Source organism: Bombus fervidus, chromosome 12 (genome assembly GCF_041682495.2).
Source record: "Bombus fervidus isolate BK054 chromosome 12, iyBomFerv1, whole genome shotgun sequence".
NCBI lineage: Eukaryota > Metazoa > Arthropoda > Insecta > Hymenoptera > Apidae > Bombus > Bombus fervidus.
Genome location: NC_091528.1, coordinates 9772124 through 9790786, shown reverse-complemented (window position 1 = coordinate 9790786; position 18663 = coordinate 9772124). Strand labels below are relative to the sequence as shown.

The window sequence follows — 18663 nt, the reverse complement described above, 5'->3', positions numbered from 1 at the left end:
TACTAAAGTGAAGTGGTATTTTTACCCAACTAATTCAAACAAATGTAGTGTGATACAGTTAATGAAAGCTTTAATCATTGGTGTATCTGGAAAATTATTAGGACTGTTAGAAATTACTTGGGGACATATTTTTCTGACGCCCCATTACTTGCTTATATTGGGATATACTCTCCTTTGCTTACTCACAACCTATTCAGGTAAGAAATTTCATATAGTTTATTATATTTTATTTATTTGTTACGTATGAATCTTCTAGGATGTAATGTTTAAGTTAAAACACCTTTCAGTGCTAAGCTGATGAATGCTTCACGCATACAGCAGTTAAACTCATCCTATTACTATAATCGTATAACCGTACTTATAATTAGAATAAATTATTTATAGTTATTATTAATATATCTATATGTTATATAATTTCAGTGGCGACCAACAGTAGAAGACTGGAATCTTTTATAATTTTGGGAATAGGCATAGTGGTTTACAATTGCACACCTAATTTTTCCTTCACGACGTTTGAAATTTTAAAATTAGTTTAATTATTTATTTTTAATTGAATTTGATTTTGTAATGCTGTTTGGTATAATATAACATTAAACTAAACTAAATAAATATATTTGTAATATACATATATTTAACATTCCTTAAGAGGTATGATACTCCATCCAAGGACTAATCTATCAAAACCACAAGAGAATAAATTACAGACCCCGCTATCTTCAGCCCAGGCTACAGACGAGACCATTCTCTGATGACCCTGAAATCAATTGAAGTCAATTTCAAAATCAAATTTAAAGTATTTTTATTTTTATATTCTGAGTATAAAATACAAATTCTTTTTTTAAATTCACCGTAAAATGTTAAGTCTGAATTATCACAAGATATGCAAAGAAAGATTAAAGTAACGATACTATAGGACATAAGGAGAAATTGTTACTTACCTGTCTGCTAGTTCTAGGCAATCTAGCTAATCGTTGACCGTTAAGATCAAATAATCTAATTTGTCTATTATCATGTGGAATTGCAACGATGCCAGTGCTTGATACGGCTAATCGGTTAGCGGCACTGTCACCTCGAATTGTAGCTAAAGGACTTCGTATATTTCGTAATTCCCATACTTTTACACTTCGATCATCCGAGCCGGAAACGATTTTATCTTCACGCGTGAAGACAGCTGATGTCACAGTCCTGTATTTTGAAAAATGTAGTGTTTAAGAACATTTCATTTTATATCATGATTCATCAGACTTAACAAATTCATCATCAATTATTACTTACTCGGTATGTGCTTGGAAAACGGAAACCGAATGAATGGGCTCCCTAAAATCCCACAAACGAAAAGTACTGTCCTTACTCGAAGTAACGCAAAGTCGTTGCGTATGATGAGTTGATACATGAGAAAGTTCTTGATCGTGTCCACATAATGTGTGAATAATTTCTCCAGTTTCTACATCATAAAGATTCGCAGTTCTATCCCAAGAAGCAGTGACTATCTGCTCTGCATCAGGTAACCAATCTGCAGCCATCACGACACCCGTATGTCCTAATAACTCTCGTATTGGAGTTCTGTAATATTTTACAAAGTATAAATATATACTGAAATGTGGATTTCCTATTTACAACTATGTAAGAACAATTCTTTGTATTGTAACAACTTTCATTCATTAAAGTGCAATTTAGATTAAAAATTTAATTGAATGATAAGGAAATTTAAATTGGCTTTCCATAAGTATTACCTTAGTGTAGGCGGTTCTTCTTGTTCCTCATTCAAAGTCACACCACTAAGATTTCTATCAGAACTCAACCCTGAAAGGTCTTCAGATGAATTCTGTCTTTTAGGTAAATCCCAATCTACAGCAGCTTGCCACACATGAGCAGAATTATCTCCACTTGACGTGAGTGCCAACTCTTTGGTAGGATGAAAACGTACAGAGTTAACAGAGCCAGAATGACCTATAAATTAAATGAGAAATATTCCATTTATCAAATAACAAAATTATTATTTTATGTATAATGTATACTTTATAGAACTTATTATACTATGAATATTACCACCTAATGACAAAATCCGCAATCACTTAGTTGCCAACCCAATACTAATGGAAATATTTTTATGTGTAGTTTGCAAATGCTAATAAAATATATAAGAATACGTAAAACTGTAACTTAAAGAAAAACAAACCAATATACTGCAATAAACAACGCCCACTGTCCATAGCCCAAACTCTAGCACTGTGATCAGCAGAAGCTGTAGCAATAATTTGACCTGCTCTTCCAACAGAAACTTCCCAAACACCATCCCGATGCCCAAAATATTCTCTTTGCATACTACATGTCATAGTTGGTGTTTTAAAACTGGAAACTATTTTACTAGTTTGTGCTTTTAACTTATTAGAAGTTGTTTTTGTTTTTGGTGCTGAATTCCCTGCCATAGCTGTAAAAAACATATATATTTTTAATATTTGAACATAGATTAAAAAGAATGAGATAACTTTCCAATTCTCCCTTGCTCTTAATTATTTGTATTCTTACATTTTTGTTTAGAAAGACTTTTTGTATCTGGAAAGTCTGCAACATCTCCAAGAGGTAAGCTCCGTTCTCCAGAACCATAACACTCTCTTTCAAGCCTCTCATTAAGAGTATCTATCTTCTCTTGTACTAAATTGAGATGTTTGGAAACATATATATTAATAAGATTATACTTTTTTTTAGTAACATAAAGTTAATAAGTAAAATTTACTAAAAATTATTTTAATCATCTTATTTGACATTGCTTATTTATATTCTTAAAAGCTTCAATTATAAAGATATTTTTTCATATTAAATTATATAAAAAGTAATAGATAAAAGCTTTCTATATTTCATTATAAAAACTAATATTCATAGCATATAACATATAAAAATATCAATATTTTCATACATCCCAAATTTTCTGTGTAAAGAACCTCAAATTCTTTTTCTATTTGTTGAAATAATTCAAAAAGTCGACATCGTAAAGCTGGTGGAAGTATATTATCATCAGGGTCTGTACGAAAAGCTGCATAGTGAAGTGCAGTTGGTTGCAATGGAGTAGATCCACTTTGTGATTGCAATTCTGTATCTGTACTACTTTGTACTCTTGGAATAGAAATCCGTTTGATTTTCCCAGCACTTTTATTTCCACTAGTCATAGATGGTTCTCCAGGCATCTTTGACTCTGAAATATTACAAATTTAAAATGATGTACTTATGATGTATTATCTTTGTTTATATTATATGATTATAAGATTATCATTAATAATTTTAGCTCTGCAAAGCACTATATTTTAAACATTAAAATTTATTTTAAAATGTATAATATAATAAAATTGTAGGAATACGTGTAATATTTATAATATAATAGAATAATTTTCATTATTACACATACTAACCACTTAATAAGTACTCACTGTGCATACACGTATATTATTTTCTTCCTTCTTATATTTATATTTATGTAAACACATATCACTGTATAATATGGTACAACAATTATATTTTTTACATTTATATTTCTTTAAATATTTTAGATAGATTCGTTTAGAAATACAATAACAACAACAATGTATTTAACTAAATTACAATTAATACATTGAAATTGCAATATGTACATAACACATCATGTGTACATACATAAACACACATATTTCAAAGATTTGTGAATTTATTGGAAATAATTAAAATAGGATAAGTACTATCTTATATGTCAATTACAATAGACTTAAAATAATAGATATTTATAACATCCAGATGGTTAACTGCATTTTTCTTACCATGGAATATTACTTCGCGGTTGCAGGTTCGTCAGTACTTGTTTAAAGATAATCTAAATTACAATGTCTAAATTAAAATATTTGGAAGCTATTACCAAATCTAATAAAAATATAGGAACACAATTTATACATAATGCAAAATAAAATTAAATGACAAATTCAGTTGTGAATTGATTTCGAGTATACCATACTTACATACGGTATACGGTCAATATGTACAGAACAAATCTAAATATAATAAAACCACAACTAAATTAAAAAAGAATTTATTAGAATTAAAAAAATAGAATAAGGAATTGTACATAAATGTATAAATATAGCACTATGAGTACAGCTGTATCAAGTTCAAATTACAGAAAAAACTTTGTATATATAATTACGAATAATACTTTCTACTCGCATAATACACATATATAGAGCCGTAAAAATGTAAAGTGAATGTAAAATATAGAAAATTTTTAAAACTGTTACAAAGATGTACTAAAACAATCTTTTAACTTTTTGTTGGCTTGTTCTAATCGTAACTCTAAACTTTTTGTTGTATATGACCAAAATGAAATCACAGATTTTGAAATAGTAAAAGTATTTTAATTGTGTTTTTGTAAAAAAACGTTTTTATTACATCACATAATGTTTAATATTCGTTTAATATTTTACATAACTTTGTGTTAATACAGATGAAGTATTTTCGTGTTTTGTTAGCACTCAGAGAATTTGATATTTGTATTCATATGTATGTACATATGTACAATTTGATATTCGTTTATATCGTGAGATTTATTGTATCCTGAGATGTATTAAATGCTAATTAATATGATTTTTTCGTATATTTTATTGTAAATAAATGCGTTTATATTTCGTAAATCGAATTTTAGTATTTTTCTTTAATATATTCTCTCCTTTCATTTGAGGTTATATATCATTCTTTTATTTGAGGTTATATATCATTCTTTTATTTGAGGTTATATTTCATTTTTTAATTGGAGTTATACTTGATTGCATTAGATTTAATAATAATATACATTTTGTAATTCTTTAAATATTTTGTTTTATATAATACTCATACTTTTTTTGGAATATCTTAAATAATGTAATTATAAACATAATAAATCCTTGTAAAAAATATGAATCGTATTCTTTAATAATCATATGCTAAGTATTGTAATCTTTTGTAACTTTTAATACATCTTCTAACAATATAATATTCGTTTCGTTATTATATAAAACTATAAAATTATGTCAAGTATGGGTAAAAAAAAAAAACAAGAAACTTTGGAGAAAGAAGAACTTCAGTTGCTCAGCAAGACGGTAAATATATTTACTTTAATTATCTGATTTAATAAATAAATTATATCTGTTAATAATCTGATAAATAAACTATCAATCAATTAAGCTACATATATTTTTCTTAAATTAGAATATGGAAATCTTATGATTATGTTGCTTTTTTTATATCACTTCACTACTTTACATTATGTTTTAATATTTGAGTTATAGATAATAATGACAAAAAATATGCAATTCCTTGTTGAAAGGAACCATTAGAATAGTATATGGTATAAATATTTTATCCTAAGTAACATATTTTTGTTAGGAACTGATAGAAAAGATAATAAAATTGGAAGAAGAAAATAAACAACTGAAAGCAGCAAGAAATAAACAAAAAGAAAAATCAAAAAATAAAGATGTTCATAAATCACAAAAACCATTTGATTTTTCAAAGTATGTAAATCTATATAACTATAAAAATAAGTATTATGATAAAGAAACTATTTATTTCAATATAAACTATTTTAATTTTAGGTGTAATAAGAGACATATTCTTTTAAAATTCTATTATCTTGGGTGGAATTATAACGGTTATGTTGTACAAGAAAGCATTGATAATACAATCGAGGAGCATTTGTTTAAAGCATTAATAAAAAGTTGTTGTATAGAGTCACGTGAAACATCAAATTATCATAGATGTGGGAGAACTGACAAAGGTGTCAGTTCATTTTCACAAGTGATTTCCATAGATTTAAGGAGTAAATTAAATCCAGAGGATCAATGTAAATTAGAAGATGAGCTTCCATATTGTAAAATATTAAATAGGCTGCTCCCTTCTAACATAAGATGTATCGCATGGTGCCCAACATCTAATAATTTTTCAGCAAGATTTAACTGTAAATTTCGAACTTACAAGTACTTTTTCCCAAGAGGAAATTTAAATATAAATTCAATGGATAAAGCTGTTAAATATACTATAGGAGAGCATGATTTTCGAAATATTTGTAAAATGGATGTTTCCAATGGTGTTACTAATTATCAAAGAAAAGTTATTGATGCAAAAGTATGTCTGTATCGTCGAGATTTTAGAAATATTTCAGGTAATTATTGCATTTGATCTAATCATATGTAATTAAGTATTATGCCTAGCAATATTGTATTTATTTATATATTTATAGTATATTAAGAATACATTGAATTTAATTGTAAATTTTATTTAAAATGACTTTACTATTAGTACAAATTTTTGGCATTAAATTTCGCAGTAATAAGTGTAACAATTGCGATGTTTATTTAAAAAAAGAAATGTGCTTTTCTATCTTTTGTACATACATGTAATTTTGTTATAATAGTGATTTTTATTTAAAAGATTTTTTAAAAATTATAAACAAAAATTTGTTCTATTGCGATTTTTTATAATATATTTATTTATACGTTAGTGTACTACGTTTTTTTATATATTGTAAAATATTGTATGTTATATGTTTCTTTGTAGGATATGACGTGTGTCAATTGATTATAACAAGTCAAGCATTTCTATGGCATCAAATTCGTTGCTTAATGGGTGTTTTGTTTCTTATTGGTCAAGGAAACGAGAAACCGGAAATTATTTTAGAGCTTCTAGATATTGAAAAATGTCCTAGGAAACCACAATATAATTTAGCTCATGAAATACCATTAAATCTTTGGTATTGTGAGTACGACACGATGGAGTGGTATATCGATAAGGATGAATTACTAAATACAATAAAATTTCTACAAAGAGATTGGACTTTGAACACGGTAAAGTACGTAGTAAAGCACTCTAATAAATTACGTATTTTAGTTTATCAGTTTATTATTAGTTTTCAGAAAAAATATAAATTGCACCTGTTTTACCGCGTGAATTACATACGTCTCGTGCACATTTCATTTAGACCAGATATTTTAAAATGTTTTATACAGTATTAATTTTTACTATGTATATCTTATTTTGAATATTATTTATATCTTTTATGCCGATTTTTACAATCTTATATGTGCATATTATGATTCTAAAATCGCCGATATAAACAGAACGAAAGTGATTTCTCGTGTAAAATGAGATTCTCCCTCATTAAGAATTAAAATATTTATCTATTTTTTAACCCGGAAAAGATTACAAATAATTGCTCTGTCAATTTACATATTTTTATAAATAAAAACAATGCAATTTCGATTTTAACAGATCAGTCATGATTGAAAATATGTTATCGGATTTGGAAGATACAATGGATTGTAAAGATATGCTTTTTCAAAGTGATTGTCTATTACTTGGTATACAATCTAGAGTGTATCAACGTTTAATGAAACGACCTACTTGTGGTTGGTATACAAATCCGTTAATATTCTTGTATCAATTTTTTGGAAGGAGATAATCATATTAAACGTACAATTGATTTTCAGAAAGCTTAGAAAGTAAAATCGAACATTATGAAAGTAAGAAAAAGAAGAAAGAAGACCCAGACAATAGCGACGATAAGTAAATGTAACAGTCTTTTTTTTAACAATAAAAGATTTTAATTTTGTTAATTTATTATACATACTTTATGGCTCATAGTGACCTTCTTATACTTCCAGCCTTGTTCAATCCTTTCTCATCTCTAAACACGCATTGAACACACTAAACACACTAAAAATATATACGAAATACAACCTGCTTGTGATATGCCTTAGGTTGTTCTAATACTGGTAGCACACTTTCATTCAAAGTAGATTAAAATGGCGGCAAAAAATTGTACATCAACTTTTAAGGCGTCACTGTAAAGTAATCGCCACAATTCCGTGAACAAATTCATATCGACTTATAAAAATGGATTTCGAGAAGCAACGTCGTTCCGTATCAATGGCAAAATGAATCAAAACTGTTATACAAAAGCATTTTCCAGCTTAAAGACCTTAGTATCTTTAATTAGTTTCGTATAATTGCATTTCATCTATATATTATTAAAGTAAAGTCTTAGCTATTGCTCGATTAATTTCTTTTTAAAGTTTTTTCTTAAAATTGTTTCTCAATTCATTTATCTGTATGCGCAATCCTATTGATGGAATAAGAAATTTTTAGCTAAAATGAAAAAGATCTCAGTTCACGGACCCAGACAAATGCAATTTTACTGGAACTATTTTACGTTTAATACATTCCATTAAATCGTACAGATTCGATTCAATATTGTTTATCGTTAATTTACCCCGTGGTAGGAAGAATCTCCTATTTCTTCTTATATTTTATGAAATCAAAGGATTAGAAACTAATATGCCTTCGATAAAAACCACAAAATCTATTTTACAAAATTGATCGCATCGGTCTGACTGCAGCTGTAGCTTTGTTTTGGTTTCTACTTCGATCCATAGACCCGGAGGAACATGCGCTTTTGCGTCTCCCGGCTTCATACTTGCGCTCTTTAGTATCAGTCTGCCCGAGTTTGCGTTCTGTTGCTTCCTTGCTGCTTGCCTTTAGCATGGCCATGAAAAATAGACCGTGTAAACTAATGAAAGATCCGTAATTCGTTCTAAAATGGTTAGACGATCACGAAGATTAATTTGACGAGTGCTAGTTTATATGAGCTGCCGGACATTGACATCTAGAAAGGTATATCCTTCTCCTGTTTTATTTTGCATGATTATTTATTTATTTATTTACTAAGTTCAATGTTCTCCGTGGTATATTGTCATTTTTACAGTTTGATATTCATTTTTTTATTTACATAAATTATTCTTCTTAGGATGATACCACATACATTCATTTTCTATTGTTTGAAAATATTTAAGACTTTATACCAATGCACAACTGGACCTTCATTTTAGTTTTTCAAAATTGGACTTGAACAATTTGTAAAAAGAAACATTTATGTACATTAACTGCACTAAATTGATTATTTTCTTTATTTATTCAATACAGATGTTGTTAAACAAGCAGGTGAACCGTATATACATAGAGATCCTTTTTATCTTTTGTATGTCGAGTGTCATAAAATGCTATAGCGTACCATGTACGTTCAACACAATGTGTATGTGTTGGATTCAAGACGATGAAGATTTTACGAAGATGGATATCAATTGCATAGGAATACCATTTGCCAGATTTCCAGGTAGGTTTATTATATTTCACAAACTTAATTTTACTGGATCATCACGTTTGAAAGTTATAGAGATGGATAAAGTTATGGGTACGGTATAACTATAATTATTTGATGTACAACGAGGCAATAATCGTCAGCTTTGATAGCTTAAAAACTATAAAAGTACAGAACAAAAGAAAACTTTCTGTAATAAAAATTACATTGCACAGAAGTCATCGTCTTCTTCTTCTTCCTTTAACGAAGAAAACATTTAATATTAACGAAGGAAAGATTTTCATTTTTTAAGGCGCAATGCTACATTTCTTGCCTTATTTTTAAATATTAGCGCTTACGACGAATACAATAATTTATTCACTGAATCATTCAAGATTGGATGGTCCTTCGTGCTTTCGTATTTTAAACACAAAATCCATATTTAAATTAAAAAAGATATATTTAATAATAGATGTCTCCGTAAGTTACGTGGCTCAGTTGGATGTAGTTGGATCTGGGATCCAGGCGTTGGACAACGACGCGCTCACGAGTTCAGTTGGTGTCGAAGCTTTGGGATTAATGAGCAATCGATTGTCCAACATTGGTGATAAATCCTTTTCGTAAGTTAGTATGACGGAAGATAATGAAATCACATGTTTTCGATGTACGTATTGTTTTGTTTCATCTGTTAAATGTAATATTTTGTAACAAGATAAGAGAATAATAATTTGTAAGTATCTAATTATTATATCTTCAAGAGGTGCATGTAATACTTCATTTAAGGGAATATATGTTATTAGAGGTATTGCGGATAGTTTACGTTCACTGGATCTCAGCTACAATGCCTTGGAGGACGTGCCATTTAAGGTTTTTCGCGATCTAAAGAAACTAAACTGGCTCAACATGCACAGGTAAAAATGTAAATTCGACGAAGGTTCTAATTAATTCAATAAAAGAATCAATTTATATAAATCATAGAACTATATAATTATAACAGAAAAGTTGTATTTCTAGCAATCATTTAACATCGCTGGATGGTGACTGGGGACACTCGAAGGATGCACTAACAAACGCCTTCTTCGGAGATAATTCAATCATCGAGATACCAAAAATATTCAACACGTTCGAATCCCTAGCTTGGTTGAATCTCGACAACAATAACATCGAGGAACTATTGGAAGACAGTCTACCTCCCAATATACACACTCTAAGTCTCAATAGCAACCTTTTAAAATCCTTTCCGTCCTCCTTGAAATCCTTAAGACATCTTACGTGGTTGTATCTGAGAGGCAACGACTTTAAAAGCCTTGAACTGCCCGATTTCCAAAGTTCAAATTTAGAACTAGTCGACGTCAGCGAAAATTGCATCGAATGGATTGGTACACTAAGCCTGACCAACCGAACCTTGAAGATTAAAGATTTTAATCTAGATAGCAATAAGTTAACATCGTTAACTGCTGGTATTTTTGATGGTCTCGAGACTAAAAGGATTCACTTGTCCTCGAATTCGATCAAGAACGTTGACGATGATGCTTTCCGAGGGCTTGAGGATATGCTGGAATATCTGAACCTGGAGAACAACGATCTTTCCAGTGTTCCTACAGCAGTTAGTCGATTGAAGAAATTGTCGTACCTGTATCTTGCTAATAACGACATAAGGAACATATCTGGCGATGCATTTTATGAGTTTGCAGAGAATTTGCGGGCTCTTTCATTGGCTACGAATAGCTTGGATGCGGTGCCAGTTGCGGCTGTAACCAGGTGCCTTGTTTCTTTAATTCGTGTGTGCACTTGACTGTTCGATGTTTAGAGTTCATCCTGTTTTGCGATTTGGTAGCAACAGTTGCTTAATATTGGAGAACTGAGAGATCGATATACAGCTGTAAATAATCTTTACGCTATGTAATATCCATATTTAATGGTACGATGTTTTACGAAATAGGTGTCAGAGGTTACTCCATCTTAATCTCGGCTACAACAAAATCTCTCATATTCAGCCGGGTGACTTCGAATGGGCGGAGGATCTTGAAATTCTCTTGCTTAGAAACAATATCTTGACGAAACTGAAAGACGAAACGTTCAAAGGAGCAAGTAAGCTTCAGTTTAGATTTTCCTCTGTCGTAACTATTTGGTTTATGACCATATATTATCATAAAATCATAGGATAAGTTGCCATATATGTGATTGATTAAAATACGATCTTAAATAATTTTGGCCACGAGATTCAATGGTCAGTTCAATTTTACATTTAAATATATTTCTCATTTGTATTTGTTTTATTTTTTTTATATAATATTTAGTCATTTTACATAATATTTTACAGCTTGTTTATTTTATGGTAATGCCGTACAAAGAAAAAGACGAGTAAGCAGGAAATGCCAATCTCTCGATCACTTTCAGGGAAGCTGAAGGAGCTCAGTTTGTCTTTCAACCACTTAACGGAGCTCGACGACGATTGCTTCGTTGGTATTGAAGAGAGTCTCGACATTCTCGAGTTGAGCTTCGCTTTCGCGACCGACGTGTTCCCTCAACGGGCACTCAGGCCCCTTTCGAATTTACTGTGGCTCGTTTTGGATAACAACAACTTTCAGACAATCGAGGCGACCGCGTTTTATTCCTTCCAGCGATTACGCTACATCAACCTGGAGTCGAATCGACTTCACTATCTGCCTGAACGAATATTTCTGTCCAGCGTCCATCCCGAGCTTCGAGATGTGAAGCTCGGTTACAATTTCCTCGAAGCCATTCCAGACTTCAGCTTTCACAATCTGACCGAATTGAGATCGCTGGATCTGACCGGGAACAGAATAAAGATTCTTAATTCCGATTCCATTATGGATTGCCCGGAATTGGTAACGCTATCGTTGGCTTACAATCGGATCACTAAAATGGAGAAAAATGCATTTTACAGTCTGCCTAGCTTGCGTTTCCTTCATTTGGAGTTTAACAAATTGATGATGCTAGATCTGGACGCGATCGCGGATATCGGCGGACCAGATTTTGCTCTCAACGTTTCATATAACGCGATTTCGACCATAAATTCTGGAAGCTTCACGAATAATTTGACGAGATTGGATTTGAGTTTCAATAACATCAGTCATTTGCCGGCGGACACGTTTTATGGAACACCGGAGTTGAAAAGTTTGGATCTGCAGAGTAATTTCATCGTTGTTCTTGAATCAGGTAAAATAATGTTTTTCTTTATCGTTATTATCCAGTTCCTTGACTATAATGAAACATCGTTAATACATCGTTGACTGGTCTTTTTGTTCTCTCTTTGCAATATGATGCATCTTACCAATAAAAAATTCATTAACTTTATTTGTACATAATTTAAAATCTCATCGTGCAAATTTTTCTAGGCACCTTTACGCTGAGACACTTGGAAACGTTAAATCTGCGAAACAACAAGATAGAAAGCTTACGGAAACAATCTTTCCACGGTTTAGAATTACTGCAACAGTTAGATTTAAGTGGAAATCAGATTACTCAACTATCCACCGAGCAATTCCGTAATCTAAAGAATTTACGAATCCTGAATTTGTCTGGGAATAAAATAAGATCCCTACCAAGAGACGTTTTCGAAGGAACAAAATTGGAGATTCTTGACCTAAGTAAGAATAAGTTCACCGTGGTACCATCGCCGTCTTTTCTCGAGGTTGGCTATACCTTACGGGATCTTAATTTAGCGGACAATTTTGTGGATCATCTAGACTCTACTGCTTTTCCAACTTCGCAATTGGTTTCTTTAAATTTGGCGCATAACAGGCTAACCATCCTGCCAGACAATTCGTTTGTTTCCTTGGGAAAACTTCTAAGCCTCAATGTATCTCAAAATATTCTTCAAGCGAATTTTAAGGAACTCTTTCATTACTTGCCTGGGTTAAGGCAGCTGTATTTGGCTAATTGCGGTCTTAGAGACATACCTCTTCTTCCACTAACGAATTTAAACGTCTTAGATCTGTCTTTTAATCATATACACTCGACGTCTGACAAACAGTTCCAGTATTTGAAGGATTTGAAGATCCTGTGGTTGGTGAATGATTCGTTGATTTCTATGCCCAATGTGAAATTAAGTCTGCTGAGAGAACTTGATGTGTCTGGCAATCCAATAGAGGTGAGTTCTTTGATCGTATTTCCGTTGATTTATACAATATTTTTATTTTCGTTTAAAAGTTTTGAAGAATAGCAAGAGATAATATTTTAAACTTTGAAACTTATTTTCTATAGACAAATAAAATTTTGTCAAAAAATATTCGCTAATGAAATTAAAAATTTAGGAACTGACGAAAGAGAGTTTCCTGGGCTACCCAAGACTGGAGAAACTGAATCTAAGAAACCTGAATAAAACCAGATTGGTGGACAAAGATTGCCTTCGCGTCTTAAAATATCTGAAACATCTTCGGATTCAAACGTGGCCTGAAGCGGACGGATTTCATCTCCGACACCTGTTAACTGGATTGCCATTAAGAACCGTGGAGATTCAAGTAACAGAACATTTGCTGAAACATCAGATACAAAACGCTTTCACAAAGCAACTGAGAGAATTGACTATTTCGGGAAGTGATCTCGAGGTAATTTCCTCAGAAGCGTTCTCTACTATCGAAGGTGGTGAACTGATATTAAGGATCAGGGATACTCGAGTCCGGAGACTGCAGTCGGATATGTTTCTTTCTTTGACGAAGAGACTCTCCCAATTGACTTTGGACTTGAGGAACAATCATATCAACGAACTTAGTCCTTCGGTTATTTATGGAAATCTTTCGTGGGAGAGCGTTGGCACCAATATGGTTGCTGGTACGTAAAGCAGTTAAATTATTTAATATTTACGGCTTTAAAAACGCAGGCTGATCTTTGGTTCGCACAGTACGCTCACACAAATGTGTATTGTACTGGATACAAACAAATTTTGATTAATAAGTTTCTCTTTCTTGAAAATTATGCGACACATATGTAGTATATGCATATGTATATGATGAAGAAAATGTAATTGAAACTTTTATATTTAAAGAAAAAGAAAACACAACTGTGTCGTTGTTTTTCAGGTGGTTTACAGGTATCTGGAAATCCTCTTGAATGCGATTGCGAGATCGCTTGGCTCAGCTTATGGTTACGAAGATGGCTACGAGAGTCTCGTCAAATCCATACAGCTTCTCAATCGGATGCTCGACAGCTGAGAACGATCGCTGGGAGAGCCGTCTGTACCGAAACCACGCCGTCATATTCGTCTGACAAGGTTTTGTTAACTTTAGGGACCCCTCACACTGCCTGTCAAGCCTCTGCTCTTAGCTCTGGTAACTACGAAAGACTAGCTACCACTTGGCTGGCTATAGTGGACATCATTCTCCTAACGATAATCGCGCCTACTGAATCGTTTACTTTATATTAAAACGAAGAAGTTATTATGGTTTTACCATCTTCCACATATTTTTTATTTTAACATGTACATCATAAGGCAATTAAATATATTTAATTCCTATATTTAAATAAATATAGGAATTAAAATATAGTTTTTTCATAGTGGTTTTCGAATGATTTAAAATCATTGTCTTCAATGATAATCACAAAAGAGAAATTTATGAGTGGCAGAGTGTTAAATTTGTATTTACAAAAATGTGTAAATATGTTGTCTTAAATAATTTGATTTAATTTAATAGCGTTAATGAGACTTAAATATTAATGTAAGAAATGTATGCGCACAAATGATGTTACCTTTACTAGTGGTAAGTTTAATACTAGCTGTTTGTTTAACATGTTACTATTTATGTTTGAAAAATAAAGGATTTTTATAGTAAGACTTTATAGGTGGTTATTCTTACAAACTGATTTCATAATTTAATTTCAACTGCGAGATAAGTAAGTAAAATAACGACTTAAACTAAACTTGTTATTATTGATGTTATTAATATTTCGGTTTTGAATTAGTAGTTATAATTGCAATGATTAAGGATTAATAACTTCGTGTTACTACTTATTTATATCGTTGTTCTTATTGAGTTAGAAATGAAAATAGCAGGGATAAGCTTAAACCAAAGACAAAAGCCGTACGAACAACAAATTATCTTCTTTTTATGTAAAGTTCTTCTTATGTAAAGTTACAAAATAAAACGAAATTACTAGTTAATAATACGTACAATTTACTTTCTTTCGCCGTTACAAGCGAGATATGAATTCTTTTTTCGGAGAATCTCATTTCTTTTTATTTACAAAATGTATCTGTCACAGTAGTTGGACATAGTGCGCGGTTTATACACATGAGAAACGCATAGTTAGACAGAATCAATGGGAGATAGGAGGAGAATTTAAGGGGAAAAAGTAAAAGTTTTAAAGAGATGGAAGAGGGGAAATTGGAATAAGGAGAAGGAATAAAAATTCTCGAATAAAAAAAGATTTCTTGATAACAAAACTCCTCGTCGATTAACGATGATCGTGTTTCTGTTTTTTTTTTTTTGTTTTTTTCGACGAATTGCGATCTTCTTTTTTAATTAACGTTACTATACTAATTAACATCGTGTGAATGTTCTTCGCGTTTTACAGTATAATCGCGAGCCGCAGAAAAATATCCTTAAATAGATATTATCTTTGTTTCTTCCCATTCTTTTGTTTCTTTTTTTTTTACACTGGTGGTGCCTGTGTGTGTTGTACGCACCCGTCAACGTTCTCAGGCCAATCGCAAACATTTTCATTGGGATTAAATACCAGATTTACCGGACAGGGCATGTGATGCTTCCTTTCGCCCTCACACATATAGTACATAGTGCAATCGTTCTTGTCAGGATGATAAGATATGTGGTTGTCTTCTTCATCACAGCTTACCTCATTCGCTGAAACGATTAACGCACTAAGTCATTCAGATATCTGATTGATCAAGTCCATTTTCAGAAAATTTCTTCATTTCAATATTTGATTACACGATTGGCGATCAATTTTTCGAGAATTGGTCAGTTGATCAGAGCTCTATAAATTTGTGACAAGATAATAAATAATAAACACTTACGATCTTTGGTGGTGTACCTCCCATTCCTCAAATGAGATTCGTAAGGACCATCGTATTCCAATTTCACTTTATAATCTCGTAGCTCTTTCATCATAGCTTTGATTAATGGATACTTTCCAGCTCCGCAACTTCCTCTGAAGTCATCCATATCCACCGACCAGATCATTATACCTCCAAAGCCTTCTTCTTTGAGCCATTGCATCTAATGTAATAAACAAAAATTGTGAGTTAATTATATAGCAATACAAATTGACGCGCGTCTCTGATATTTTCGTTGACTTTCACAAGAAATGTTGACATTAGCGTTTCTCTTACCTTATTTATAAGGCTTCTTTCGTCATCGAATCCAACCCACTGATCTTCTCTGTACGCGAAAGGAACTTGCTGCTCACTATCCCATACTAGCGTGGTGTTCTCTTCACTGAGGAAGGTACAAATCTATACATTCATTTAGTATTTCTGTTAATGCGACGTGTTGGACAAAAGGTTAGTATACGCTGGTGTGTAATACCTCGTAAGACGAGAGGAATCCGGCTTCGTTGGTGAAATTGCCAGCTATTCCACCTCCTGAGGCTGGGGCTCCGATGTCGAATTTCTCTTTGTCCACTAATGTGAAGGATCTGCCATAAGTTGGCATACCGATCATTAATTTCTCCTTTGGGGCACCTTGTTTCACCCATTCCCTTGCACTGTAATCCTATAGTTTTTTCATATACATATGAGGTATTCTCATCTATTGAAAAATGTACATTTTATGGTGCTGATCATTCACAGTGCCAAGTTACAGGATTTAATTGAGTATTTAAAATGGTATTTTCTTATAGAATTAGAATATTCGTTAAGAAAGAACTTTACTTGTCAATTACATGAAAGAGTGGAACCATACTAAATAAAAATGTAGGAAAAAGTAATTTTCAATACGTACCACTGTCAATTTTTTCTGGTAACTGGTAGCACTTTCCAAAGGATACAGAGGACTATTATGACCAACTTGTCTCTCCCACTGGCCGTGAAAATCGTACGTCATCACGTTAATGAAGTCCAGATACTTAGATATTTCTGGTACATCGTACCTGAAATTAACGAACTAGCTCAAAGGAAGAAGCTAGAAAAATAATTCAGCTGCATTTCGAAACCATACGCTCGATAATAGCCACACGTTGTGAGATATTGAAACTTGTTTTTGTTAAAGATAATTAATTATTAAAGAAACTCAATAACTGAAATTTACCCTGCAGCAATAGCCTCAAAACTAGCCGGTACCGCGGCTGATAAGATTAATTTTGGTTGTCCAGAACTATTTGCTTCACCCTCGAATGCCAGTCGAAGTTCCTTCAAAAGATTCACATAGGCTGCTCGGTCGTCACCACCCCTAATGTAATAAATAAAAAGAAGAATATAAAACGAAGGAACGAGGGAACATTAAACGCGAAGAAATTATTTTTCGAAATTTACCGTGGATATTCCCAATCAACGTCTAGGCCATCGAATTTGTATTCTCTGAGAAACTCGATGGCTTCATAAACGAATTGATTCATACGGAAAGTATTACTGGTCAGTTCTTTGAACGGGGTTGATCCAAAAGCCCAACCACCGATCGCCAATAATATCTGAAAAATCATTATTTCTATATCCTGGTCTGCTTGATACGTATCAAAATACGTATCAATCAAATGTATCAATATCGATTAATATGTATGAAAAATAGGGTCCAACCTTAATGTCAGGATTCTTATTTCGCAGAGCGATCAATCGTTCATACATCTCCGTGTCCTTCTCGCTTTCTTCTGCAAGCAGGTAATTTTTCAAGGTTGCGAACGAATAGACTATATGTGTGCAGAGAGTCGGATCGATGTCTTCCGGTACAAATTTTCCAGCTCCAGGTCTTCTGTGCGACCAATTTGTTAGGTAGCACATTGATTGAGCTGCCCTTTCTACGAATAATGATTAAGTTATCTATAATGCGTTAACGCAAACCAAAAAATTCGAGGAGAAAAGTTTACCATTGGTGGGTGGACTAACGACGAGTTGCGTTGTCGGTTTTTGAAGTTTCTTCGCCTTGTTGATAACATCAGAGACCAATATCTTGTAAGGTTCTGGCTTTTTCAAGATGCTTTCAGATATAGTGCTGGCCACGGCGCTCCAATCGACGTCCTTGGCACTTGGACCTCTTGATATTCCGAGCAATTCCTCCCTCATCGCTCCGATTAAGGGGTACTTGACATTTCCACCGCAAACCGTGCCGTTGAAGTCATCCATATCGACCGTCCACACCATGGCACCGCCGTAACCTTTGCTCTTCAGCCAGTCCATTTTGCCTCGAATAGATTTCTCGTCGTCGAAACCCACCCACTGCTCGTTCTGCACCAAGTATGGTACTTTCATCTCGTCGTCCCAGACATAAGCTGCACCGTTTTGTAACATCTCGCAGATCTATAGAAAATAGAAGAAAGGTGTACTTATGATTAGCCCTGTGTACGGAAGAAAAATTGCTCTTCTTTCTTCTTCAAATTCTCATTCAAAAGTTAATCAAACTTCA

At 32.5% G+C, this 18663-nt stretch overlaps 4 protein-coding genes across 12 annotated transcripts in view; 2 read left to right on the top strand and 2 right to left on the bottom strand.

Annotated features, from left to right (window-relative positions):
• Positions 1 to 512: 512 nt before the first annotated feature.
• Wdr37 (WD repeat domain 37) lies at positions 513 to 8375 on the bottom strand. Of its 6 annotated transcripts, XM_072014457.1 has the most exons (9): positions 3789 to 4249; positions 3408 to 3486; positions 2918 to 3193; positions 2530 to 2655; positions 2180 to 2431; positions 1734 to 1950; positions 1276 to 1563; positions 939 to 1185; positions 513 to 754 (listed from the first exon to the last, which is right to left on the bottom strand). In XM_072014457.1, the coding sequence occupies exons 2-9, from the start codon at positions 3430 to 3432 to the stop codon at positions 632 to 634; spliced, it is 1554 nt and encodes a 517-aa protein (XP_071870558.1). In that variant the 5' UTR covers positions 3433 to 3486; positions 3789 to 4249; the 3' UTR covers positions 513 to 631. The 6 variants fall into 6 exon arrangements, with proteins under 6 accessions (XP_071870558.1, XP_071870562.1, XP_071870561.1 ...); XM_072014461.1 differs by lacking the exons at positions 3408 to 3486; positions 3789 to 4249 and adding an exon at positions 8264 to 8375; XM_072014460.1 differs by lacking the exons at positions 3408 to 3486; positions 3789 to 4249 and adding an exon at positions 7622 to 8204.
• Positions 4439 to 7611, top strand: LOC139993060 (tRNA pseudouridine(38/39) synthase). Its single transcript, XM_072014466.1, has 6 exons — positions 4439 to 5096; positions 5383 to 5510; positions 5592 to 6157; positions 6553 to 6844; positions 7264 to 7400; positions 7482 to 7611. Exons 1-6 carry the CDS (start codon positions 5025 to 5027, stop codon positions 7559 to 7561), a joined length of 1275 nt encoding a protein of 424 aa, XP_071870567.1. The 5' UTR covers positions 4439 to 5024; the 3' UTR covers positions 7562 to 7611.
• Positions 7482 to 14922, top strand: LOC139993055 (uncharacterized). 4 transcript variants are annotated; one of them, XM_072014447.1, is made up of 10 exons: positions 7482 to 7563; positions 8974 to 9163; positions 9600 to 9747; positions 9928 to 10038; positions 10142 to 10888; positions 11070 to 11218; positions 11528 to 12310; positions 12490 to 13244; positions 13408 to 13924; positions 14173 to 14922. In XM_072014447.1, exons 2-10 carry the CDS (start codon positions 8974 to 8976, stop codon positions 14514 to 14516), a joined length of 3744 nt encoding a protein of 1247 aa, XP_071870548.1. In that variant the 5' UTR covers positions 7482 to 7563; the 3' UTR covers positions 14517 to 14922. The 4 variants fall into 4 exon arrangements, with proteins under 4 accessions (XP_071870548.1, XP_071870546.1, XP_071870550.1 ...); XM_072014445.1 differs by lacking the exon at positions 7482 to 7563 and adding an exon at positions 8456 to 8664; XM_072014449.1 differs by lacking the exons at positions 7482 to 7563; positions 8974 to 9163 and having other exon boundaries at positions 9625 to 9747; positions 9930 to 10038.
• Positions 14923 to 15601: 679 nt separating this feature from the next.
• Positions 15602 to 18663, bottom strand: part of Cht7 (chitinase 7) — a 32002-nt gene continuing 28940 nt past the window's right edge. Inside the window, exons 8-16 of the mRNA XM_072014454.1 lie at positions 18128 to 18557; positions 17841 to 18058; positions 17580 to 17734; positions 17356 to 17496; positions 17050 to 17197; positions 16636 to 16821; positions 16440 to 16562; positions 16125 to 16326; positions 15602 to 15951 (exon numbers count right to left, since the gene is read on the bottom strand). Of these exons, the coding sequence (XP_071870555.1) occupies positions 15743 to 15951; positions 16125 to 16326; positions 16440 to 16562; positions 16636 to 16821; positions 17050 to 17197; positions 17356 to 17496; positions 17580 to 17734; positions 17841 to 18058; positions 18128 to 18557 (1812 nt within the window). The 3' untranslated portion in view covers positions 15602 to 15742. The remainder of the gene's footprint in view (positions 15952 to 16124; positions 16327 to 16439; positions 16563 to 16635; positions 16822 to 17049; positions 17198 to 17355; positions 17497 to 17579; positions 17735 to 17840; positions 18059 to 18127; positions 18558 to 18663) is intronic.

Excerpts from the sequence above, each read along its gene's own strand:
- LOC139993060 (XM_072014466.1), top strand. The coding sequence starts at position 5,025 with ATGTCAAGTATGGGTAAAAAAAAAAAACAAGAAACTTTGGAGAAAGAA. Across the intron at positions 5,511-5,591 it reads AAACCATTTGATTTTTCAAA|GTGTAATAAGAGACATATTC; the intron begins GTATGTAAATCT and ends TTTTAATTTTAG. Across the intron at positions 6,845-7,263 it reads TGGACTTTGAACACGGTAAA|ATCAGTCATGATTGAAAATA; the intron begins GTACGTAGTAAA and ends CGATTTTAACAG.
- Wdr37 (XM_072014457.1), bottom strand. The coding sequence starts at position 3,432 with ATGCACAGTGAGTACTTATTAAGTG. Across the intron at positions 2,656-2,917 it reads TTACACAGAAAATTTGGGAT|TACAAGAGAAGATAGATACT; the intron begins GTATGAAAATAT and ends ATCTCAATTTAG. Across the intron at positions 2,432-2,529 it reads AAGTCTTTCTAAACAAAAAT|CTATGGCAGGGAATTCAGCA; the intron begins GTAAGAATACAA and ends TGTTTTTTACAG.
- LOC139993055 (XM_072014445.1), top strand. The coding sequence starts at position 8,635 with ATGAGCTGCCGGACATTGACATCTAGAAAG. Across the intron at positions 8,665-8,973 it reads GGACATTGACATCTAGAAAG|ATGTTGTTAAACAAGCAGGT; the intron begins GTATATCCTTCT and ends TATTCAATACAG. Across the intron at positions 10,889-11,069 it reads CCAGTTGCGGCTGTAACCAG|GTGTCAGAGGTTACTCCATC; the intron begins GTGCCTTGTTTC and ends TTTACGAAATAG.